The 27,349-nt window shown below is 51.1% G+C and overlaps 1 protein-coding gene across 5 annotated transcripts in view; it reads left to right on the top strand.

Moving 5' to 3' along the window:
• The window catches only part of EGFL7 (EGF like domain multiple 7), a 204,911-nt gene that overhangs the window by 166,895 nt on the left and 10,667 nt on the right, over nucleotides 1–27,349 (top strand). For 2 of the 5 annotated variants that reach the window (XM_069943974.1, XM_069943975.1), the window contains exons 7-8: nucleotides 16,019–16,057; nucleotides 21,189–21,304. In XM_069943974.1, the coding sequence (XP_069800075.1) occupies nucleotides 21,201–21,304 (104 nt within the window). In that variant the 5' untranslated portion in view covers nucleotides 16,019–16,057; nucleotides 21,189–21,200. Of the gene's footprint in view, nucleotides 1–9,177; nucleotides 9,621–16,018; nucleotides 16,058–21,188; nucleotides 21,305–27,349 lie in introns of those variants that run through there. The other 3 variants (XM_069943973.1, XM_069943976.1, XM_069943977.1) reach the window with 3 other exon arrangements.

Genomic DNA, 27,349 nt, shown 5'->3' on the forward strand with positions numbered 1-27,349 from the left:
TAATCACCAACGGAGGAAGTCCCTTGGGATAAATTGAGGAGAGCAGTCTCAGCTGAAGACGCACGGGCAGGTTCCTCAAAGACAGAGCGGAACTCGTCCAGGAAGATTAGAAAATTGGCAGCAACCGGATCATTACGGTCCCATAGTGGCGTGGCCCAGGCCAGAGCTCTTCCCTCCAATAGGCTGATAATGAAAGCCACTTTAGAGCGCTCGGTGGCAAACTGACTGCTTAAAAGTTCGATGTACATAGTGCATTGGGTCAGGAACCCTCTGCACAACTTGGGGTCACCTCCATATTTACTTGGGAGAGCCAGTCGTAGTTTTGAAGAGGCTGCCGGAGGTGATGACTGCTGAGCTGTGGTATGCTGTTGAACGGCTGCAGTCAGTTGTTGAATCAGCTGTGACTGTTGCTGAATCTGTTGAGCCTGTAGGGCGACCACTCGGGCTACCTCGCGGATATCAGGCACCTCGCCGGGATCCATGGTTGGAGCCTACTGTAGCGGCCGGAGTAGTGGATCCACTGGACCGGCACCAGCGATGGCACAAACCTCACCAGGGAGCGGAGTCTAAGGGGCCGCTGGTTTTCACCAGAGCCCGCCGCAAGGCGGGATGGACTTGCTGCGGCAGGCGACCCCCAGGTCGCTACCCCTGGCTTGGTTGCTGGTGTCGGCAGGCGAGGCGTGGCAGGAGATGGCACAGGCAATAGTCTGCAGATGAGAGCGCACGTGACAGGCTGGACACGGGAACAGGTGGAGTGACAGGGGAACAGGAACCAGGAACGGGGACTAGCGGCCAGGTAACGGACAGGACTCAGGAACAGGGACTTGGGACCAGGTAACGGACAGGACACAGGAACAACAGGGAGCTGGGCCAAACGCTATGGGAAGCATGTAGAGGCTCCAACACAGGGGACAGGGCATGCTGGGATTTATAGGGGAGTGATTGGGTGCAACTACCAATTAGGAGCGCACTGCCCCTTTAAATCTGAGACAGCCGGCGCGCGCGCGCCCTAGGAGGCGGGGACGCGCGCGCCGGCCGGCACAGCGAGAGACAGGAGCGTGGAGAGGTGAGGCGCCCCCCGGGGCCGAACGTGTAGCAGCGCCGGGTCCCTGCACAGGGACCCCGGCAGCTGCATGAGATGGAGGGAGGTCGCGGCGGCGGCCCGGAGCACGGGACGCCGCCGCGGCCGTGACACTGTGGCTGTCAGCTGTCCTCCTCCTGGCTGGCGACCTGAGCCCGGGAGATCAGACAGAGGCTCTGATGTCTCACTGTAAGTCTGGAAGGTTAGTGGGGTCCCCTGCAACTGTGTTTAAAGTTCATAGAAGGTCTGTAGTATACAGGGGGATGTTCAGACAAGGTTTTAGATGTGATATTTGCATACAAAAAACGTCAGACGTGTTTCAAGGATCTCCTTTTCCTCAGTGACATTTGTGGCATTTGGAGGGAACTGGTTCGGTGGGGGGCCTAAGTGTGGTCCTCCATTGTATTACTGTGTCACTTGCAGAATGTTCCCCTGGGGAGGGGGAGATTTCAGAAGTTTTGAATGATGCTGATGTATTTGATGAGAGTTCAATGGAGGGGTTACCTCCCCATCGACCCTTTGATTGTTCCATCGATCTCTTACCTGGTGCCAAATATCCTTAGGGACGCATATTTAACTTATCCTGCCCTAAGAGGGAGGCCATGCGGAAGCACATAAAGGAGAGTCTACGTAAAGATCACATTTACCCCTCCTCCTCTCCTTTGGGGGCGGGATTCTTTTTTGTGGGGGAAAAAAGATGGTGGGCTTTGGCCTTGTATCGGGAATTGAATACAATTACTGTAAAAAAAACAACATCCTCTACCCCTTATTCCTGATTTATTTAATCAAATTGTGGGAGCTAAGTGATTTTCCAAGATTAATTTGCGGAGAGCATACAATTTAATAGGGATTAAGGAAGGTGATGAATTCCCCATACTCCTGAAGGACATTTCCAATACCTCGTTATGTCCTTTGGGTTATGCAACGCCCCGGCAGTCTTCCAACACTTTGTGAATGATGTATTGTACGAGTACCTTGGTCGTTTCTTGGTTGTGTACCTTGATGACATCATAGTTTTTTCCCCCCAACTGGTCTTCTCACATTTTACATGTTCGCACTGTCATGGAACTTCTAAAAGCTAATCAGTTGTGTGCCAAGCTGTCTAAATGCCAATTTGGAATTTAGGAGGTCTCATTCTTGGGGTATAAAATAATATCAAACTTGTTTAGTATGGATCCTCTTAACCTTTGTCAGGCTGCATAATTTTACAACCTTAACAGGCTGCAGAGGTACAATTGTACCTTCATATAAATCCACTGTGGGAAGACTTTCTCCTTTACTTGGTATCGGAAACTAAAGTTCATTCAGCTCCAAATATGCTGTTCTTCCCAGATATAATCATTATTTTGTTCATGTGCATATTTTACCCAGTATATACCAGTATAAATTAACTCAGTATATACCTTCAAAACCAGCTAAATATGGCATAAAGATTATTTGGGCTTGTGACTCGTCTTTACAAGGTCAGCTCTACACTGGGAAACATTGGTGAACGAACAGTATTGGACCTAGTGAGCTTGTATAAAGGGTCTGGAAGAAATGTCACCACCGATAACTTCTTTACAACCATGGAACTAGCTAAGGTATTGAACTCCTGGAACATGACACTAGTTGGTGCAGTGAGTAAAAACAAAATGTTCCTACCTAGCAACATGCAGCCTGCCAAAGAAAGGCCTGTAAACTCGACAAATTGTGCCTACAATCATGATGCAACAGTCTGTTCATAAGTACCAAAGAAGAACAAATCAGTCGTGCTTCTATCATCTATGCACATGACGGGAGAAGTTGAAGAGACACTAGCAGCCAAGCCAGAGATAATAAAATATTACAACAAAACAAAAGGCGGAGTTGATGTTATGGATAAAATGTTGGGAGAGTACAATGTGAAACGACGAACATTACGTTGGCCTCTGGCATTTTTCTACAATATGATTGACGTCACTGGGTTAGCATCCTACATCGTCTACAGAGAACACAATCCAAGCTTCAGGACAAAGGATCAACGAAGAAAGTTCCTGAAAGATCTCACAAATCAGCTGTGTATGCCTGCAATTGAAGATCATAGTACAAAACAAATGATGTTGAGAAACCATTTTCTTCGAGGTGCAGTAGAAATGGTGCTTGGACGATGCATTGTGGTAGCATCGCAAGCAGCAGCTGGCCCTCAAATACCTCATGGTAGTCGTGGACCCTCCCCTGTTGTTGGTAGTGCCATGTCTGCCGAGACCTGAGGTGAAAACAACGTAAGACTAGAAAGTCTTGTATGGTTTGTGTGAAACCCATTTGCGATGAACACTCGGTAGCAAAGACAACATGTATTACTTGCGAAGAAAATCAATGAAAAAAAGTTTCTTACATTTTCTTTTATATTTACTTCTTTATAATAATAAAAAAGCATTATTATCATAAAAAAAATATTATTCTTTTTTCCTTGGAATATCTTCTTTCAAATATATGAGGGCATTTGTACCTATGCAGCTTGTTATGGATGCAAAAATATCTCGACCCCTTATCTCAGAAAGCGGTGCAGATATTTTATTGAAATTCGGCAGATATATTCCAGACCAAAACTGCAGAGATGTCACTAAATTTCAGCCCTCTACGACTTTTTGAAAAAAAAATTATTGCAATTTTAAAACGGAATAGGTACAATTGTACCTAGTCAGCCGGACAAAGGTTAAGGTCCAAGCCATTGAGAACTGGGAATGACCCAATAACCTTAAGGCTCTGCAGAGGTTCTTGGGTTTCTCCAATTACTATCGGAAATTTATTAAGGGCTTCTCGCTCATAGCTAAACCCCTTACCGATTTAACCAAAAAGGGGGCGGATCAGGCTTAAGCTGTGTTTTTCAGAGGCTCCAGTGCTGATTCAGACAGAATTTTAGCGTCCTTTTATAGTAGAGGTGGACGCATCCGAGGTGGGCGTAGAAGCTGTGCTATTGCAGCTTCTACAGTGTCTGCAGCTCCTACCAACCTCTGACCCGTTGCATTCTTCTCGGAAGTTCTCCAAGGCAGAGTTGTTAGCTATAAAAATGGCCTTTGACAAATGGAGACACTTCCTTGAGTGAGCAAAACATAAGGTAGTGGTTTTCACTGATCACAAAAATCTCATGTATTTGGACCAAGCCAAACATCTCACACCATGCCAGGCCAGATGGGCCTTGTTCTTTACTAGGTTTGATTTTGAGATAACCTACCGGCCTGGTTCCAAGAATGTCAAGGCTGATGCTCTGTCCAGCAGCTTTGACATTGAGACCACGCCTAGGATCCAACCTCATACCATCTTGTCCCCTGGTGTGGTAGTGGCAATTCTGTAGCCGGATCTGGTAACTCAAATCGCTGAGTCTCAGTCCCTGCCACCCCGGAACACTCCAGAGTCGCTACTGTTTGTGCCCCCTAACCTCCGTTTCCAAGTCTTGGAGAAGATTTACGGCTCTGTGTTAGCTGGGCACCCAGGGGTGGTGGGAACAAAATACTTGCTCTCGCGCCACTACTGGTGGCCTTCCTAGGCCCGATATGTGAAGGCCTTTATTGATGCATGTGAGACCTGTCCAAGGTCCCTCAGAGCCAACTTAAGTGTTATTACACCAGCTACCTGAGCCTACGAGACCATGGACACATATCTAGATGGATTTCATTACTGACTTGCCCCTGTCATTTGGGTAGTTTTGGATAGATTTTCCAAGATGTGCCATCTTATCCCTTTGTGCAAACTACCAAATGCTCGTATTCTGGCTACACTATTTGTTAATCACATTTTGCGCCAGCATGGTATTTCTGAAAATATTGTGTCCGACCGGGTTGTTCAGTTTGTGGCGAAGTTTTGGAGAGAATTCTGTGGGCGGTTGGGTATCTCCTTGTCCTTCTCATCTGCCTTCCACCCGCAGACGAATGGGCAGACGAAGAGGATCAACCAGTCTCAGAACGAGAACAATTTCTGAGATGTTTTGTGGCTGATGCCCAAGACAAATAGAGGGACTTTGTATCTCTAGCTGAGTTCGCATTGAACAATCATGAGCAGCGCTCACTTAAGATATCACCGTTCTTTTGCAATTATGGTTTTAACCCTAGGTATTCCTTTACTCGCGCTGCCGAATCAGTTAACCCCTCAGCCGAAGCTATATATTCTCGAAACTGTGCACAGTTTGGGCCCAAGCTCATCAGAGCTTGGTCAAAGCCCAAGAACTATTCCAAAAGCATGCTAATAAAAGACGCATACCTGGCCATCAGTACATAGTAGGGGAAAAGGTTTGGCTCTCTACAAAGAACCTGAGGTTAAGGGTGCAGTCTGGCAAACTGGTACCCAAGTATATTGGTTCATACACTATTGTTGTAACACTGGGGGTTGTGGTTCCCCTGTTCCACCACTAGCGATGATGTAAGCCACACCAGGGAGCGGAGTCTAAGGGGCCGCTGGTCTTCACCAGAGCCCGCCGCAAGGCAGGATGGACTTGCTGCGGCAGGCGACCCCCAGGTCGCTACCCCTGGCTTGGCTGCTAGTGGTGGTGGCGAGGTGCAGCTGGAGGCTAGTAGGCAGATGGCAGTAGGCTGGAAACAATAGGCAGGATACACGGAGAGGAGTATACAGGCAGGATACAGGGGCAGGATACACTGGCTGGATACAGGAGAGCTGGGTTTACACACTAAGGAAAGCATGCAGAGGCTCCAACACCTGTGGTGGGGGCAGGGCTGCAATTTATAGGAGAGTCTCAGAGCAGAGCAGCAGTCAATTAAAGGCACAGTGACCCTTTAAGTTACAGCAGAGCCCGCGCGCGTGCTCCCTAGGAGACAGGGACGCGCCCGTCGAGCTGACAGGGAGCTGGAGGAGGAGGAACCCCGGCACAGAGCAGGAGGTGGGGCAGCAGCGGCGCGGCGAGAGGTATGTGCCGCGGCCGTGGATGTGACAATTGTTGAGATAATAAACCCGGTTACTTTTTGATTGAGATCGCCTGCTTCATTCCAAATCCATAATGTATTCCACAAAGCACTCCTGAAAAAATACATTCCCCTGGTATCTCCATCATCTCCTCCTGCTCCACTGGTTATCCAGGGAAAGTTGGAATATGAGGTGGAGAAAATACTTAATTCTTGTGGGGTACAGGGTTCCATACAGTAAATGGTCCACTGGAAAGGTTTCGGATCAGTGGAGCGTACTTGGGTTTCTGGTAAGGATATGCATGCTTCACGTCTGGTTCGACAATATCATGCACGCAAGCCGGGTCCATTCAATAAGGGTCCTGAGGCCCCTCATAAGATGGAGGGAATTGTTAGGAATGTGCAGTAGCCTGGTGTGAACTGGGCCTGTTTTTTTTTTATTTTGTGTGACATATCCGATTGCTTTTCAGCTTCCGGCAATGCAAGAGTTACACTGAACTCTGCTAGCCTTGATTGCCGCAGCTGAGCAAGTCTGTTTGATTGCCGTGTTTCTCTGCCTGTCTGCAGCCTGGAGAATCAGAGCACCGGTCCAATGGGGATCTGGACCGGGCTGCAGGGACCGCCTTTGTGGTTGTCCCCGGCTGCCTAGGGCCGTTTGAGGCAAGTAGGTAGGAACAGTGGGTGGACTCAGCATCAGGGCTCACTGGCGTGTCTTGTCCCTACCTCCCCTGCCCTGACACTTACTTTGTGCCCCCATAAAGTAGTTAGGTTCTCATACTGTCCCTGTTATATAGTATTTGGGCCCCTACACTGTTTCCTTATAGTAGGTAGGCCCTCACACTGTTCGCCTTATGTTAGTTAATTGCCCACACTACCCCATATAGCAGTTGGGGCTCCACACTGTACCCCATTTAGTAGTTGAATCCCCATACTTTACCCCCATATAGAAGTTGAGTCTCTACACTGTACCTCATTTAGTAGTTGGGCTCCCACACTGTGCCCAATATAGTTGTTAGGCCTTACACTGTACCCCTTATAGTAGTTGGGCCATTATGATGTGCCCCCATATGGTAGGCCCCCTTGCTGCACTCCCATATAGTAGTTTTTGCCCCTACACTGTGCCCCATGTAGTAGTTAGGCCCTACACTGTACCCATCTAGTAGTTATATGTATGGTCTGCTGAGCTATGTATCTAATCCTATAATGTGGGATACTGTGCTTATCTCGTGTGATATGGTCAGCAGAGCTATGTATTTAATCCTATCATGTGATGCAGTCTGCTGTATCTAATCCTATAATATGTGATAGGGTCTGCTGAGTTGTGTATCTAATCCTATCATGTGTGATACTTTTCTGGGCAGTACAGTCTATGATCATCTCTTGCTCAGGAGGTGCTGGTCACTTTAGTGCAGAGCTATGATCCCTACAGACTGAGGCTATGTTCACACAACGTATATTTTCCTAAAAGTACGACCGTTAATATACGTTGCCTTCAATTGAATCCTGGACGGAGCATATACACATGGTATACGCTCCGGCCGGGATCTCTTGCAGTGTTGTAGAAAACTGATATGTGAGAAAACCCTGTCAGTGCACACTATGGAGCGAGCGGCCCCAGCAGGGGCATAGCTAGGATTCACCGGGCCCCATAGCAAAACATTTTAAGGGGCCCACCTCCCCTATGCACAACACAAAGCACTGCGTGTATATCTATATATACTTTACTGCTGGTGCACTGATAACAATTGATCTCTGCACATTTTCCTTTTTAACCCTTTTTTGTGTTGCAGCATGTAAGTAAACATTGGGTCACTTACACACTGCAGTACATAAGATGTTAAGCAGAAGGACAGACGCCCTTACCTTCTCAACCGGGCCCCCCTCCTGCAAGGGCCCCATAGCAACTGTCTACCCTGCCTCTATGGTAGCTTCCCCATTGGGCCCCGGACGCTCGCTCTGTAGTGTGCTGTGGGGAGTCCTGATGCAGGCGCGCACGGATGTGCCTGCATCAGAACTCTGCGGCTGCAAAAATCATCCGCCTCGTACTGCAGTATCGGCTGCAATGATCTTTTCAAAGACCAGCCGGGTCACGGAACAGCCGGTCTCTTGCTGTGTGTGAACATAGCCTCATGCTGCTTCCTCGCGTCCTGCAGGATTTATTACCTACTGTATATTGGCCCCAGTGTATTTAACTATACATTTTCTGAAACGTGTGGGACAGCTTCAATAAGTCTGATGCTGCTTCCTGGCATCCTGTGGGGTCTGTAGCTGCAGGTCGGGGAGCAGTGATATGGGGGTGTAATGTCTGTGAGGGAGTATATGGAGGGTGTAATGTCTGTGGTGTGGGGGGTAAGCTGATATGGGGGTGTAATGTCTGTGGTGGGGGGGTAAGCTGATATGGGGGTGTAATGTCTGTGGTGTGGGGGGGTATGCTGATATGGGGGTGTAATGTCTGTGGTGGGGGGGTATGCTGATATGGGGGTGTAATGTCTGTGGTGGGGGGGTATGCTGATATGGGGGTGTAATGATCGTGGTGTGGGGGGTACGCTGATATGGGGGTGTAATGTCTGTGGTGTGGGGGGTACGCTGATATGGGGGTGTAATGTCTGTGGTGTGGGGGGGTATGCTGATATGGGGTGTAATATCTGTGGTGGGGGGTATGCTGATATGGGGGTGTAATGTCTGTGGTGGGGGGGTAAGCTGATACGGGGGTGTAATGTCTGTGGTGTGGGGGGTACGCTGATATGGGGGTGTAATGTCTGTGGTGTGGGGGGGTATGCTGATATGGGGGTGTAATGTCTGTGGTGTGGGGGGTACGCTGATATGGGGGTGTAATGTCTGGTGTGGGGGGTATGCTGATATGGGGGTGTAATGTCTGTGGTGTGGGGGGGTATGCTGATATGGGGGTGTAATATCTGTGGTGGGGGGGTATGCTGATATGGGGGTGTAATGTCTGTGGTGGGGGGGTAAGCTGATATGGGGGTGTAATGTCTGTGGTGTGGGGGGGTACGCTGATATGGGGGTGTAATGTCTGTGGTGGGGGGGTATGCTGATATGGGGGTGTAATGTCTGTGAGGGAGTATATGGAGGGTGTAATGTCTGGTCTGGTGGGAGGGGGGTACAATGATATGGGGTGGTGTAATGTCACTAGTGGCAGGCGTGGGACATCTGTCAGCACAGATCAGGTTGGTGACCTATGGAGGATATCCACCACAGTGTAGCTGAGCACCAAGCTCTTCCTGGAATCCTAGAAAGGTGATGGACACCTGACATGTAGAAGAGCGGCTGGGCCTCCATGGCCGACACATTCTCCAAACAAACATCTCATCTCCCCTGATGGAGGACAATGTGATCAGGACTCTGCAGCCTTAAGTGTTTGTTCTACCAGAAAAGCTTTATCAGCCCCAAACACACACAGGATTTCCTTTCCCATCTGTCCAGCCCAGTCCTGATTTATACAGGAAGAGGGGCATAAAAAGATCCCTTTCGGACATTTCAAGTAACACGACTGAGGCTATAAGGCAGTTCCCGGGCGGGATAAGAGGAGACCTCAAGGTTCTCCCCAGAAGCATCTTCTCCTTCCAAGATGTCCAAGCACCCTGAGACTGTGGCCAGCGAGCCATGGAGGCCACCCAGGCCTGACCACCAGCCTCCTCGCCCCGCAGGTAAGGTTTTCTTTATTGTCCTCATTGTGTGACTTGTTTCCTCCTGTGCCCGAGGAGTCTGTAGTGGCTGAGGAGTCTGTAGTGCCGAGAAGTTCCTAGTGCCTGAGGAGTCTGTAGTGCCCGAGGAGTCTGTAGTGCCCGAGGAGTCCGTAGTGGCTGAGGAGTCCGTAGTGGCTGAGGAGTCCGTAGTGCCGAGGAGTCCGTAGTGCCGAGGAGTCCGTAGTGCCGAGGAGTCCGTAGTGGCTGAGGAGTCTGTAGTGCCGAGGAGTCCGTAGTGGCTGAGGAGTCTGTAGTGGCTGAGGAGTCCGTAGTGGCTGAGGAGTCCGTAGTGGCGGACGAGTCTGTAGTGCCCGAGGAGTCTGTAGTGCCCGAGGAGTCTGTAGTGCCCGAGGAGTCTGTAGTGCCCGAGGAGTCTGTAGTGGCGGACGAGTCTGTAGTGGCGGACGAGTCTGTAGTGCCCGAGGAGTCTGTAGTGCCTGAGGAGTCTGTAGTGCCTGAGGAGTCTGTAGTGGCTGAGGAGTCTGTAGTGGGGGACGAGTCTGTAGTGCCCGAGGAGTCTGTAGTGGCTGAGGAGTCTGTAGTGCCCGAGGAGTCTGTAGTGCCCGAGGAGTCTGTAGTGCCCGAGGAGTCCGTAGTGCCTGAGGAGTCTGTAGTGCCCGAGGAGTCCGTAGTTCCCGAGGAGTCCGTAGTGCCCGAGGAGTCTGTAGTGCCCGAGGAGTCCGTAGTGCCCGAGGAGTCCGTAGTTCCCGAGGAGTCCGTAGTGCCCGAGGAGTCTGTAGTTCCCGAGGAGTCTGTAGTGCCTGAGGAGTCTGTAGTTCCCGAGGAGTCCGTAGTTCCCGAGGAGTCTGTAGTTCCCGAGGAGTCTGTAGTTCCCGAGGAGTCTGTAGTTCCCGAGGAGTCTGTAGTGCCTGAGGAGTCTGTAGTGCCCGAGGAGTCTAGTTCCCGAGGAGTCTGTAGTGCCTGAGGAGTCTGTAGTTCCCGAGGAGTCTGTAGTGCCTGAGGAGTCTGTAGTGCCTGAGGAGTCTGTAGTGCCCGAGGAGTCTGTAGTGCCTGAGGAGTCTGTAGTTCCCAAGGAGTCTGTAGTGCCCGAGGAGTCTGTAGTGCCCGAGGAGTCTGTAGTGCCCGAGGAGTCTGTAGTGCCTGAGGAGTCCGTAGTGCCCGAGGAGTCTGTAGTGCCCGAGGAGTCTGTAGTGCCCGAGGAGTCTGTAGTGCCGAGGAGTCCGTAGTGCCTGAGGAGTCTGTAGTGCCGAGGAGTCTGTAGTGCCCGAGGAGTCTGTAGTTCCCGAGGAGTCTGTAGTATGGGGCTGTTAGCCGCGTCTCCTCTCATTCAGTTATTATAAGAGCCCCATGTTATTAGGTCTGTGGGCAGGAAACCTTCTATCCTATTATTAATAACTTTCTATGTACACAGCGCCATCAGATCCCGCAGCACTCCTGGTAGGGAATGGGGGGTTGTTTTTTTTCTTGGCCATGATTTCAGAGGTTTGAGCTGCTCGGTGATCGCTCGGGTGAGTCCCGGTGTCTGATTTAGGCTGCGTTCACACGTCCAGGATCCGCAGCAGGTTAGATGGATCAGATATGTATGTAACTAAGTAACTAAACCGCAGAGCTGCTGTGATATAACCACATGAATAGGATAAATCGGCTGTCAGGTGGAGTGAGTCAGATCTCCGAGCACCGACCCCTGGCAGCCATGGTGAAGGTAAAGGTAGCCGGGGGCTCACTTTTTCAGGTTTTATGATGGGGTTTTAAGCACATAGAAGGAGAACTCCAGCAAATATCTTTTCCTTTCATATCAACTGGTTTCAGAAAGTTATATAGATTTGTATTTCACTTTTATTTAAAAATCTCCAGTCTTCCAGTACTTATTAGCTGCTTTATGTCCTGCAGTCTTACAGTCTGACACAGTGCTCTCTGCTGCCACCTCTGTCCATGTCAGGAACTGTCCAGAGCAGGAGAGGTTTTCTATGGGGATTTCCTGCTGCTCTGGACAGTTCCTGACATGGACAGAGGTGGCAGCAGAGAGCACTGTGTCAGACTGTAAGACTGCAGGACATATAGCAGCTAATAAGTACTGGAAGACTGGAGATTTTTAAATAGAAGTAAATTACACATTTGTAAAATTTTCAGAAACCAGTTGATTTGAAAGAAAATTTTTTCGCTGTATTCCCCCTTTAATAAGAGGAGACGTGTTCCCTGTACTTGTCCTCTATTCATGATTCTTTCCTACATAACTAAAACTGAACGTGAGAACTTAACCTAAGAGCTTGTTCACACAGGACTGAAGGGCTGCAGATTTGTTACGTATTTTAGCTTCTCTATAGAGGTTAATTGTAATGCCCCTATTCCACGAGTCGTTTGGAGGAGCAAACGAGCGCTATTAGTGCTCGTTTGCTCCTCGTTCCCCGCTCGCTGCCGCCGCTATTTAACGCGGCGTCAGCGAGCGGGTGAGTGCGGGAGGGGTGGCGGGGAGCTGCTGGGGGGGCTGCCCGGGGGATCGCTGATCGTCCGGGCAGCCCATAGGATATAGCAGCATCTGCTGCCGACTGTCCTATTAAACGGAGCGACGGCAGCAGATCGCTGCTATATCAGTCGCTTGTTTTTCAACATGTTGAAAAACAAGCGACTGCAACGATCAGCCGACATGAACGATGTCGGCTGATCGTTGCACTCTATTCCACGGGACAAATATCGTTCGTAGCGGCCGATATCGGCCGAATACGAACGATATTGCTCCTCTAAACGACCCGTGGAATAGGGCCTTAAGAATCTGCATGTGAACAATCGCTTAGGGTAAGTTCACATCTAGAGGATAGAGCAGATTTCATGTCTGCAGCACATGGTTCCCTCCTGCAGTGTGTGACTGAGTGGGGATGTGTCTGTGGAGTGAGCTATCGGGGTCTTACCTTCCTCGTGCCCCCCACCCCCATCTTGGCTTTTTCTCTCCAGTGTTAATACCTTTTTATTAGGTGTAAATGTGGAATGTTTTTGTTTTCTTCCATCTCGGCATTCCCGCCATATCCCTGGAGAGTAGCTGTGGGATTAGACCGATAAACCTCCTCTAATTGAATCCATATCTAGAGCTGCGTACACACCAGACCACCGGCCCCTCATCATCATACACACCAGACCACCGGCCCCTCATCATCATACACATCAGACCACCGGCCCCTCATCATCATACACAGCAGACCACCGGCCCCTCATCATCATACACACCAGACCACCGGCCCCTCATCATCATACACACCAGACCACCAGCCCCTCATCATCATACACACCAGACCACCAGCCCCTCATCATCATACACACCAGACCACCGGCCCCTCATCATCATACACACCAGACCACCGGCCCCTCATCATCATACACACCAGACCACCGGCCCCTCATCATCATACACATCAGACCACCGGCCCCTCATCATCATACACATCAGACCACCAGCCCCTCATCATCATACACACCAGACCACCGGCCCCTCATCATCATACACACCAGACCACCGGCCCCTCATCATCATACACATCAGACCACCGGCCCCTCATCATACACATCAGACCACCGGCCCCTCATCATACACATCAGACCACCGGCCCCTCATCATCATACACATCAGACCACCAGCCCCTCATCATCATACACACCAGACCACCGGCCCCTCATCATCATACACACCAGACCACCGGCCCCTCATCATCATACACACCAGACCACCAGCCCCTCATCATCATACACACCAGACCACCAGCCCCTCATCATCATACACACCAGACCACCGGCCCCTCATCATCATACACACCAGACCGCCAGCCCCTCATCATCATACACACCAGACCACCAGACCCTCATCATCATACACACCAGACCACCGGCCCCTCATCACCATACACACCAGACCACCGGCCCCTCATCATCATACACACCAGACCACCGGCCCCTCATCATCATACACACCAGACCACCGGCCCCTCATCATCATACACACCAGACCACCGGCCCCTCATCATCATACACACCAGACCACCAGACCCTCATCATCATACACATCAGACCACCGGCCCCTCATCATCATACACACCAGACCACCGGCCCCTCATCATCATACACACCAGACCACCGGCCCCTCATCATCATACACACCAGACCACCGGCCCCTCATCATCATACACATCAGACCACCGGCCCCTCATCATCATACACACCAGACCATCGGCCCCTCATCATCATACACATCAGACCACCGGCCCCTCATCATCATACACACCAGACCACCGGCCCCTCATCATCATACACACCAGACCACCAGCCCCTCATCATCATACACACCAGACCACCAGCCCCTCATCATCATACACACCAGACCATCGGCCCCTCATCATCATACACATCAGACCACCGGCCCCTCATCATCATACACACCAGACCATCGGCCCCTCATCATCACACACACCAGACCATCGGCCCCTCATCATACACATCAGACCACCGGCCCCTCATCATCATACACACCAGACCATCGGCCCCTCATCATACACATCAGACCACCGGCCCCTCATCATCATACACATCAGACCACCAGCCCCTCATCATCATACACACCAGACCACCGGCCCCTCATCATCATACACACCAGACCACCGGCCCCTCATCATACACACTATTGTGCACTTCTCACCCGGTCGTGGATTCCTCTGGGTTTATGGGGTTAGGTAAATTAGGCGGCACGCAGGGGGGACTGTTACACAATGTTACATACATCTGTCAGAGGTTTTTGAAAAGTTTCTCTAAAGTACACTGTATACAGTGTGGGGGTCTCCTCATGGAGTATGCCTGGTGTATACAGTGTGGGGGTCTCCTCATGGAGTATGCCTGGTGTATACAGTGTGGGGGTCTCCTCATGGAGTATGCCTGGTGTATACAGTGTGGGGGTCTCCTCATGGAGTATGCCTGGTGTATACAGTGTGGGGGTCTCCTCATGGAGTATGCCTGGTGTATACAGTGTGGGGGTCTCCTCATGGAGTATGCCTGGTGTATACAGTGTGGGGGTCTCCTCATGGAGTATGCCTGGTGTATACAGTGTGGGGGTCTCCTCATGGAGTATGCCTGGTGTATACAGTGTGGGGGTCTCCTCATGGAGTATGCCTGGTGTATACAGTGTGGGGGTCTCCTCATGGAGTATGCCTGGTGTATACAGTGTGGGGGTCTCCTCATGGAGTATGCCTGGTGTATACAGTGTGGGGGTCTCCTCATGGAGTATGCCTGGTGTATACAGTGTGGGGGTCTCCTCATGGAGTATGCCTGGTGTATACAGTGTGGGGGTCTCCTCATGGAGTATGCCAGGTGTATACAGTGTAGGGGTCTCCTTAGGGAGTATGCCTGGTGTATACAGTGTAGGGGTCTCCTTAGGGAGTATGCCTGGTGTATATAGTGTGGGGGTCTCCTTAGGGAGTATGCCTGGTGTATATAGTGTGGGGGTCTCCTTAGGGAGTATGCCTGGTGTATACAGTGTGGGGGTCTCCTTAGGGAGTATGCCTGGTGTATACAGTGTGGGGGTCTCCTCATGGAGTATGCCTGGTGTATACAGTGTGGGGGTCTCCTCATGGAGTATGCCAGGTGTATACAGTGTAGGGGTCTCCTTTGGGAGTATGCCTGGTGTATACAGTGTGGTGCAAACTAATCGTTCGCTGTAATTCCGCATTCGTTCGCTCCTGTTCCGCATTTGTTCACTAATCGTTCAGTGTAATTGCACATTGTTCATTGTTTTTCTGGGATCAGAAGTAATAAACGATCATAGTAACCATCGCAATAAATATTGCAATAGCGATTGTAACTAACGACTATAGGTCTGTGTAATATGGTGAACGATTTCAGGTTAACAATAAACAATCTCTTTTGCAGTCGTTTATCGTTAGTCGTTAATCGTTAAAAATCGCTGCGTGTAATAGGACCCTAACACTCAGTTGATCTTAAGGGGCGCGTTGACTTGTATGTGGCTGTAACTGCTGATGCCCTGTGTGTGGCCGTATACCCGTCCCCTGTGTGTGGCCGTATACCCATCCCCTGTGTGTGGCCGTATACCCGTCCCCTGTGTGTGGCGGTATACCCTTCCCCTGTGTGTGGCCGTATACCCGTCCCCTGTGTGTGGCCGTATACCCGTCCCCTGTGTGTGGCCGTATACCCGTCCCCTGTGTGTGGCTGTATACCCTTCCCCTGTGTGTGTGGCCGTATACCCGTCCCCTGTGTGTGGCCGTATACCTGTCCCCTGTGTGTGGCCGTATACCCGTCCCCTGTGTGTGGCCGTATACCCGTCTCTGCTCCATTATAAGTGGCGGTTGCGGTGAGGCAGTGATTTGCTGGGCTCTGGACATCGGTAATGTTTTCTCTTCTCCCTGCAGTCACATGACCCGGAGCCGAGGATCCTGGGAACCTTCTAGGTGAGTGTGGTGAGCGGGTGACACCATGTTTTATTATATATGTATCCAGATGAGAAAGGGTTCATATACAGAAGGTAATATCACATGACTGGTCCCCAGGGGGAGGAGCCAGCTCGAGAGGGGGCAACTACAACTCCCAGCTTGCCTGGCCAACCAGATCCCATGGGGCATGCTGAGCCTAGTAGTTCTCTGAAGCAGTAGATCCATATATTTGCCTCTCATAGAACCCAGAGGACCCAGCCCAAGAGCTTACACTCTAAAACCATTGTGTAAGTCTGCAGCACATCGCTCTGTCCTCTCCTTCTCCTGACAGATACACAGTGATATATCCTGCAGAACATCGCTCTGTCCTCTCTACCTCCTGATACACAGTGATATATCCTGCAGAACATCACTCTGTCCTCTCTACCTCCTGACAGATACACAGTGATATATCCTGCAGAACATCGCTCTGTCCTCTCTACCTCCTGATACACAGTGATATATCCTGCAGAACATCACTCTGTTCTCTATAGCCTCCTGACAGATACACAGTGATATATCCTGCAGAACATCACTCTGTCCTCTCTACCTCCTGACAGATACACAGTGATATATCCTGCAGAACATCACTCTGTCCTCTCTACCTCCTGACAGATACACAGTGATATATCCTGCAGAACATCACTCTGTCCTCTCTACCTCCTGACAGATACACAGTGATATATCCTGCAGAACATCACTCTGTCCTCTCTACCTCCTGACAGATACACAGTGATATATCCTGCAGAACATCGCTCTGTCCTCTCTACCTCCTGATACACAGTGATATATCCTGCAGAACATCACTCTGTTCTCTATAGCCTCCTGACAGATACACAGTGATATATCCTGCAGAACATTGCACACCTCTCCAGCCTCCCCTGCCCTCCTGGCATATGTGTGCCCGGTGATGCCCCCTTGGTGGTCCCGGCTGGGAGTGCAGAGAGAGGAGGGGGCCCAGGTGATCCTGTCTGTATGATGTCATGGAAGTGCTGGGCCCCCATCCAATGGGAGAAAGGGAGGAGGAGGGGGCCTTTCCCACCGACACATGGGGGAGGGGGCCCCACAACTCCCTGTCACTTTCCCACCGCAGATCAATGTATAGTTCACTCCATGGACTAAATGCAACCAGCCCAAAGGCAGTGACCATCTGCAGGAGAAGCGGCATAGCCCCCCGGGTGAGAGCAGCGCCCCCTCCCTGCTGCCTGGAGTAACAGTGAGTACCACCCCCCCTGCACCCTCTATCTGAAAGAGTTACACAAACTACATGACCCAGCATGCCTTGTACCTGGTGGGATGGATACTCCTACTTGGCTAATGGGCAGTGCTGGGACCTGTAATTCCCGTTTGCTTTAATCCGCTGATCATTAACCCTCTGAGGACTGAGAAGTGATCCCCCCCTCCCCCAAATGTATCACTCCTGGGGTCTCTCCCCAAATGTATCACTCCTGGGGTCTCCCCCCAAATGTATCACTCCTGGGGTCTCCCCCCAAATGTATCACTCCTGGGGTCTCCCCCCAAATGTATCACACCTGGGGTCTCCCCCCAAATGTATCACTCCTGGGGTCTCCCCCCAAATGTATAACTCCTGGGGTCTCGCAGTGATAGTGATAGCAAAGTGTCCCACTACACCACTGAATCTATTGCACCTGCTCATCACTGCATTGATGCCCCCCCTTATATCCCCATTGATGCCCCCCCTTATATCCCCATTGATGCCCCCCCTTATATCCCCATTGATGTCCCCCCTTACATCCCCATTGATGCCCCCCCTTATATCCCCATTGATGTCCCCCCTTACATCCCCATTGATGCCCCCCCTTATATCCCCATTGATGCCCCCCCTTACATCCCGCTTGATGCCGCTCCTACATCCACATTGATGCCCCCCTTATATCCCCATTGATGCCCCCCCTTATATCCCCATTGATGCCCCCTTATATCCCCATTGATGCCCCCCCTTACATCCCCATTGATGCCCCTCCTACATCCCCATTGATGCCCCCCTTACATCCCCATTGATGCCCCTCCTACATCCACATTGATGCCCCCCCTTATATCCCCATTGATGCCCCCCTTATATCCCCATTGTTCCCCCCCCTTTATATCCCCATTGATGCCCCCCTTATATCCCCATTGATGCCCACCTTATATCCCCATTGATGCCCCCCCCTTATATCCCCATTGATGCCCCCCCTTACATCCCCATTGATGCCCCTCCTACATCCCCATTGATGCCCCCCCTTATATCCCCATTGATGCCCCCCCTTACATGCCCATAGATGCCCCTCCTCCATCCCCATTGATGCCCCCCTTATATCCCCATTGATGCCCCTCCTACATCCCCATTGATGCCCCCCTTATATCCCCATTGATGCCCCACCTTATATCCCCATTGATACCCCCCTTACATCCCCATTGATGCCCCTCCTACATCCACATTGATGCCCCCCCTTATATCCCCATTGATGCCCCCTTATATCCCCATTGATGCCCCCCTTATATCCCCATTGATGCCCCCCTTACATCCCCATTGATGCCCCCCTTACATCCCCAGTGATGCCCCCCCTTATATCCCCATTGATGCCCCCCTTACATCCCCATTGATGCCCCCTTATATCCCCATTGATGCCCCCCTTACATCCCCATTGATGCCCCCCTTACATCCCCATTGATGCCCCCCTTACATCCCCATTGATAACCCTCCTGCATCCCCATTGATGCCCCCCCCCTTATATCCTCATTGATGCCCCCCTTACATCCCCATTGATGCCCCCTTATATCCCCATTGATGCCCCTTCTACATCCCCATTGATGCCCCCCTTATATCCCCATTGATGCCTCCCCTTATATCCCCATTGATGCCCCCCCTTATATCCCCATTGATGTCCCCCCTTACATCCCCATTGATGCCCCCCCTTATATCCCCATTGATGTCCCCCCTTACATCCCCATTGATGCCCCCCCTTATATCCCCATTGATGCCCCCCTTACATCCCCATTGATGCCCCTCCTACATCCACATTGATGCCCCCCTTATATCCCCATTGATGCCCCCCCTTATATCCCCATTGATGCCCCCTTATATCCCCATTGATGCCCCCCCTTACATCCCCATTGATGCCCCTCCTACATCCCCATTGATGCCCCCCTTACATCCCCATTGATGCCCCTCCTACATCCACATTGATGCCCCCCCTTATATCCCCATTGATGCCCCCCTTATATCCCCATTGTTCCCCCCCCTTTATATCCCCATTGATGCCCCCCTTATATCCCCATTGATGCCCACCTTATATCCCCATTGATGCCCCCCCCTTATATCCCCATTGATGCCCCCCCTTACATCCCCATTGATGCCCCTCCTACATCCCCATTGATGCCCCCCCTTATATCCCCATTGATGCCCCCCCTTACATGCCCATAGATGCCCCTCCTCCATCCCCATTGATGCCCCCCTTATATCCCCATTGATGCCCCTCCTACATCCCCATTGATGCCCCCCTTATATCCCCATTGATGCCCCACCTTATATCCCCATTGATACCCCCCTTACATCCCCATTGATGCCCCTCCTACATCCACATTGATGCCCCCCCTTATATCCCCATTGATGCCCCCTTATATCCCCATTGATGCCCCCCTTATATCCCCATTGATGCCCCCCTTACATCCCCATTGATGCCCCCCTTACATCCCCATTGATGCCCCCCCTTATATCCCCATTGATGCCCCCCTTACATCCCCATTGATGCCCCCTTATATCCCCATTGATGCCCCCCTTACATCCCCATTGATGCCCCCCTTACATCCCCATTGATGCCCCCCTTACATCCCCATTGATAACCCTCCTGCATCCCCATTGATGCCCCCCCTTATATCCTCATTGATGCCCCCCTTACATCCCCATTGATGCCCCCTTATATCCCCATTGATGCCCCTTCTACATCCCCATTGATGCCCCCCCTTATATCCCCATTGATGCCCCTCTTACATCCCCATTGATGCCCCCCTTATATCCCCATTGATGCCCCCCCTTATATCCCCATTGATGCCCCCCCTTATATCCCCATTGATGCCCCCCCTTATATCCCCATTGATGCCCCCCCTTATATCCCCATTGATGCCCCTCTTACATCCCCATTGATGCCCCCCCTTATATCCCCATTGATGCCCCTCCTACATCCCCATTGATGCCCCCCTTACATCCCCATTGATGCCCCCTTATATCCCCATTGATGCCCCCCTTACATCCCCATTGATGCCCCCCCCCCTTATATCCCCATTGATGCCCCCCTTATATCCCCATTGATGCCCCCCCTTATATCCCCAATGATGCCCCCCCTTATATCCCTATTGATGCCCCCCACCAAACCCCCATCACCCCTCACCACGCATCTTCTGCCCGGGGACCAGGGTAATGGCGTCCTGCAGTGCTGCTGCTGGGAGAAACTGGGGGGACCCTTAAACCATCATAGATTATTTGTACAATCACAGCGGTCACATGATATGATGAGATACATTGTATCACTGCACTGTTATGTACTGGGGCAGTCACATGATGTGATGAGATACATTGTACCACTGCACTGTTATATATTGGGGGCAGAGTCCTGGAGCCCCATCAGGAGGATTGTGCTGCCCCCAGCTAAAGTCACTGTCCAGGCACTGCCACCTGCTGGCAGAGATGATGTATTACACCTGGCCACTAAACTTATAATAACCAGGAGATAAATCATCCCGAATCCAGAATAAGTGATAGGTAATTATAATAAGTGATAATAAGTGATAGGTAGTTATAATAAGTGATAATAAGTGATAGGTAGTTATAATAAGTGATTGTTATAATAATTGATAATAAATGATGATAGTGATAATAATTTAGTGATAATGATAGTGATGATGAGGTGTGAGTGAGGTCCTATCTATGGGTGGTCTTGCAGTAATCTTGTAGTCACAGGGCAGTAGTGAGAGGACCTGTGCAGCCCTTTCCTCCCCTATAGAGGGTCTCCCCCTCCGGTATAACACGTGTGTACAGAAGATCTGCTATAGTTTAGTGCTCATATCTCCCAGGTAAATCCGCTCACGGCTCGTCTGCTTTGTGTTTCAGGGATTTCCTCCGATGAGCAGCGGACCCGAGCGGAGAATGTGGGGGGCCGGCTGCGTGTTCACGGGCTGCCTGATCATCCTGGGAGTGACAGCCGCAGACCCCATGTACCATCCAGGGTAAGACCCCCTGTATGTTCTGTATTAGGGGCCCCAGACCCCCTGTACCTCCCAGGGTAAGACCCTCTGTATGTTCTGTATTAGGGGCCGCAGACCCCCTGTATCTCCCAGGGTAAGACCCCCTGTATGTTCTGTATTAGGGGCCGCAGACCCCCTGTACCACCCAGGGTAAGACCCTCTGTATGTTCTGTATTAGGGGCCGCAGACCCCCTGTACCACCCAGGGTAAGACCCCCTGTATGTTCTGTATTAGGGGCCGCAGACCCCCTGTACCACCCAGGGTAAGACCCTCTGTATGTTCTGTATTAGGGGCCGCAGACCCCCTGTACCACCCAGGGTAAGACCCTCTGTATGTTGTGTATTAGGGGCCGCAGACCCCGTGTACCATCCAGGGTAAGACCCTCTGTATGTTCTGTATTAGGGGCCGCAGACCCCCTGTATCTCCCAGGGTAAGACCCTCTGTATGTTCTGTATTAGGGGCCCCAGACCCCCTGTACCTCCCAGGGTAAGACCCCCTGTATGTTGTGTATTAGGGGCCGCAGACCCCCTGTACCACCCAGGGTAAGACCCCCTGTATGTTCTGTATTAGGGGCCGCAGACCCCCTGTACCACCCAGGGTAAGACCCTCTGTATGTTCTGTATTAGGGGCCGCAGACCCCCTGTACCACCCAGGGTAAGACCCTCTGTATGTTGTGTATTAGGGGCCGCAGACCCCCTGTACCATCCAGGGTAAGACCCTCTGTATGTTCTGTATTAGGGGCCGCAGACCCCCTGTATCTCCCAGGGTAAGACCCTCTGTATGTTCTGTATTAGGGGCCCCAGACCCCCTGTACCTCCCAGGGTAAGACCCTCTGTATGTTCTGTATTAGGGGCCCCAGACCCCCTGTACCTCCCAGGGTAAGACCCCCTGTATGTTGTGTATTAGGGGCCGCAGACCCCCTGTATCCCCCAGGGTAAGACCCTCTGTATGTTCTGTATTAGGGGCCGCAGACCCCCTGTATCCCCCAGGGTAAGACCCCCTGTATGTTGTGTATTAGGGGCCGCAGACCCCCTGTATCCCCCAGGGTAAGACCCCCTGTATCCCCCAGGGTAAGACCCCCTGTCTCTCCCAGAGAGGCTGCCAGTTCCATCTACCACATTTCTAGCTGATTGGCGTCAGTCACCTCCGGACCATGATGCTTTGCAGGGCAGCCCAGCATTCATCATGTCCTGGCCTATGAGTCGCTGTGCACAGCCTGACATCCGCCATGTGTGATCGCTGGAAATCTCACTTCTTCTATCCAGTAACATTTTCTATCCTAATCTAAAAGGGATTATGCAGGATTAGACAATCATGGCGGCTTCTTCTAGGAACAGCGCCACTCCTGTCCTCAGGTTGGGTGCAGTATTGCAGCTCAGTTGAAATGAATGAAGCCGCGCTGCAATACCACACTTAACCTGAGGACAGGGGTGGCGCTGTTATTGCCCCTTTACGTAAATATATACTATGGCTCCTTGGCCCCTTAGCTGGCATTGCATGCTGGGAGTTGTAGTTCTCTAGGAGCTGGCTGCTGAGTCAGACTGTTTATCAGTGCAGTCTGGGGGTGACATGTGGTTCCCATTACCTCTAATACATATAGATCTGTCACCTCAGACGCCCTGCCGGGAGGGGAGGGGTTAACCGCCGGCTCTTTATTATAATGAATAGTCTGACAATTAGTTTTTATAACTCATGTAAATGTGGGCTGCGCCCCCCATGGCGGTCTGAGGTATAGGGGGATAGCAGAGCTTACAGAGCGGGGGAAGACATCCCGATGGGGGATTGTTCCTGGAGTGATGGGGGCTGCAAGGGTTTTACAAGGAATCCCAATCCTTCTAGAGTCTGTGGTAAAGGGGAACCATACGTGGCTGTGTCTGCGGGGGAGGGGGGAGAGGTCATGGTCAGGTCCTCGCTGGGGCTGCTGGCGGTCTGGACGCTGTCAGACAGGGTTAGTGCAGCCGCTCTCACCCTGTGTCATGTGACCGTATCTGTGTCATTGTCTCCCCATGTGACCGTATCTGCGTCATGTGACCGTATGTGCGTCATGTGACCGTATCTGCGTCATGTGACCGTATCTGCGTCATTGTCTGCTTGTGTGACCGTATCTGCGTCATGTGACCGTATCTGCGTCATGTGATCGTATGTGCGTCATGTGACTGTATCTGCGTCAGTGTCTCCTCGTGTGACCGTATCTGCGTCATTGTCTCCACGTGTGACCGCATCTGCGTCATGTGACCGTATCTACATCATGTGACCGTATCTGCGTCATTCTCTCCTCGTGTGACCGTATCTGCGTCATGTGAACGTATCTGCGTCATGTGACCGTATCTGCGTCAGTGTCTCCTCATGTGACCGTATTTGCGTCATCGTCTCCTCGTGTGACTATATGTGCCCACATCTGCGCCATTGTCTCCTTGTGTGACCGCATCTGTGTCATGTGATCGTATCTGCGTCATTGTCTGCTTGTGTGACCGTATCTGCGTCATGTGACCGTATCTGCGTCATTGTTTCCTCGTGTGACCGTATCTGCATCATTGTCTCCTTGTGTGACCGCATCTGTGTCATGTGACCGGATCTCCGCCATTGTCTCCTTGTGTGATCGCATCTGTGTCATGTGACCGGATCTGCGCCATTGTCTCCTTGTGTGATCGCATCTGTGTCATGTGACCGGATCTGCGCCATTGTCTCCTTGTGTGATCGCATCTGTGTCATGTGACCGGATCTGCGCCATTGTCTCCTTATGTGACCGTATCTGCGTCAGTGTCTCCTCGTGTGACCGTATCTACGTCATGTGACCGTATCTGCGTCATTGTCTGCTTGTGTGACCGTATGTGCGTCATGTGACCGTATGTGCGTCATGTGACCGTATGTGCGTCATGTGACCGTATCTGCGTCAGTGTCTCCTCGTGTGACTGTATCTGCGTCATTGTCTGCTTGTGTGACCGTATCTGCGTCATGTGACCGTATCTGCGTCATGTGACCGTATCTGCGTCAGTGTCTCCTCGTGTGACCGTATCTGCGTCATTTGACCGTATCTGTGTCATGTGACTGTATCTGCATCATTGTCTCCTCGTGTGACCGTATCTGCGTCATGTGACCGTATCTGCGTCATTATCTCCTCGTGTGACCGTATCTGCGTCATGTGACCATATTTGCGTCATTGTCTCCTCGTGTGACCGTATCTGCGTCATGTGACCATATTTGCGTCATTGTCTCCTCGTGTGACTGTATCTGTGTCATGTGACCGTATCTGCGTCAGTGTTTACTCATGTGACCGTATGTGCGTCATGTGACCGTATCTGCATCATTGTCTGCTTGTGTGACCGTATCTGCGTCATTGTCTGCTTGTGTGACCGTATCTGCGTCATGTGACCGTATCTGCATCATTGTCTGCTTGTGTGACCGTATCTGCGTCATGTGACCGTATCTGCGTCATGTGACCGTATCTGCGTCAGTGTCTCCTCATGTGACCGTATCTACAACATGTGACCGTATCTTCGTCATTGTCTGCTTGTGTGACCGTATCTGCGTCATGTGACCACATGTGCGTCATGTGACCGTATCTGCGTCATTGTCTGCTTGTGTGACCGTATCTGCGTCATGTGACCACATGTGCGTCATGTGACCGTATCTGCGTCAGTGTCTCCACGTGTGACCGCATCTGCTTCATGTGACCGTATCTACGTCATGTGACCGTATCTGCGTCATTCTCTCCTCGTGTGACCGTATCTACGTCATGTGACCGTATCTGTGTCAGTGTCTCCTCGTGTGACCGTATCTGTGTCATGTGACCGTATCTGCATCATTGTCTCCTCGTGTGACCGTGTCTGCGTCATGTGACCGTATCTGCGTCATTGTCTGCTTGTGTGACCGTATCTGCTTCATGTGACCGTATCTGTGTCATGTGACCGTATCTGCATCATTGTCTCCTCGTGTGACCGTGTCTGCGTCATGTGACCGTATCTACGTCATGTGACCGTATCTGCATCATTGTCTCCTCGTGTGACCGTATCTGCGTCATGTGACCGTATCTGCATCATTGTCTCCTTGTGTGACCGTATCTGCGTCATTGTCTCCTTGTGTGACCGTATCTGCGTCATGTGATCGTATCTGCATCATTGTCTCCTCGTGTGACCGTATCTGCGTCATGTGACCGTATCTGCATCATTGTCTCCTTGTGTGACCGTATCTGCGTCATTGTCTCCTTGTGTGACCGTATCTGCGTCATGTGACCGTATCTGCATCATTGTCTCCTCGTGTGACCGTATCTGCGTCATGTGACCGTATCTGCATCATTGTCTCCTTGTGTGACCGTATCTGCGTCATGTGACCGTATGTGCATCATGTGACCGTATCTGCGTCATTGTCTCCTTGTGTGACCGTATCTGCGTCATGTGACCGTATCTGCGTCATTGTCTCCTCGTGTAACCGTATCTGTGTCATGTGACCGTCATTGTCTCCTTATGTGACCGTATGTGCGTCATGTGACCGTATCTGCATCATTGTCTGCTTGTGTGACCGTATCTGCGTCATGTGACCATATCTGCGTCATTGTCTCCTTGTGTGACCGTATCTGCGTCATGTGACCGTATCTGTGTCATTGTCTCCTTGTGTGACCGTATCTGCGTCATGTGACCATATCTGCGTCATTGTCTCCTTGTGTGACCGTATCTGCGTCATGTGACCGTATCTGCATCATTGTCTCCTTGTGTGACCGTATCTGCGTCATGTGACCATATCTGCGTCAGTGTTTCCTCATGTGACCATATGTGCGTCATGTGACCGTATCTGCATCATTGTCTGCTTGTGTGACCGTATCTTCGTCATGTGACCGTATGTGTGTCATGTGACCGTATCTGCGTCAGTGTCTCCTCGTGTGACCTTATCTGCGTCATGTGACCATATCTGCGTCATTGTCTCCTCGTGTAACCGTATCTGTGTGATGTGACCGTCATTGTCTCCTTATGTGACCGTATGTGCGTCATGTGACCGTATCTGCATCATTGTCTGCTTGTGTGACCGTATCTGCGTCATGTGATCGTATCTGTGTCATTGTCTCCTCATGTGACCGTATCCGCGTCAGTGTTTCCGCATGTGACCGTATCTGCGTCATGTGACCGTATCTGCGTCATGTGACCGTATCTGCGTCATTGTCTCCTCGTGTGACTGTATCGGCGTCATGTGACCGTATCTGCATCATTGTTCGCTTGTGTGACCGTATGTGCGTCATGTGACCGTATCTGCGTCATGTGACCGTATCTGGGTCATTGTCTCCTCGTGTGACCGTATCTGCGCCATGTGACCGTATGTGCATCATGTGACCGTATCTGCGTCATTGTTTTCTCATGTACCCGCACGCCGCTCTCGGTTATCACTAGATACAAGGCGCCGCTGATTCCCTCCCATTACCTGATCATTGCGGCCCCCGGTGCGGAGTCTTTCCACACTACAACTCGCAGGCAGTCAGGACATGCTGGGTGTAGTAGTGTCTGTGTTACCTATGGATGCTGGGACTTATAGTTCACTAAATGATGACATTTTATTTGACATTTCTCCTCTGATTAAAGGGTTTTCTTAAAGATTTGATCTAAAAAAATCAAGACCCCCATCTGCTCCGAAGCCGGGGTCACAGGTGTCAGATCTGCACCGGGGTCACTGACCAAATGTGAGAGCAGAGCTCCGCGCCAAGATAAGACAGGAGCTGCAGTCCTATGTAACAGACAGCAATCACTGAGTACAGATCATGTAGTAGATGTCACCTGCAGTCCTATGTAACACACAGTAATCAGTACAGATCATGTAGTAGATGTCACCTGCAGTCCTATGTAACACACAGTAATCACTGAGTACAGATCATGTATAGATGTTACCTGCAGTCCTATGTAACACACAGGAATCACTGAGTACAGATCATGTAGTAGATGTTTCCCTGCAGTCCTATGTAACACACAACAATCACTGAGTACAGATCATGTAGTAGATGTCACCTGCAGTCCTATGTAACACACAGTAATCACTCAGTACAGA

This window comes from Dendropsophus ebraccatus, chromosome 10, assembly GCF_027789765.1.
Source record: "Dendropsophus ebraccatus isolate aDenEbr1 chromosome 10, aDenEbr1.pat, whole genome shotgun sequence".
Lineage (NCBI taxonomy): Eukaryota > Metazoa > Chordata > Amphibia > Anura > Hylidae > Dendropsophus > Dendropsophus ebraccatus.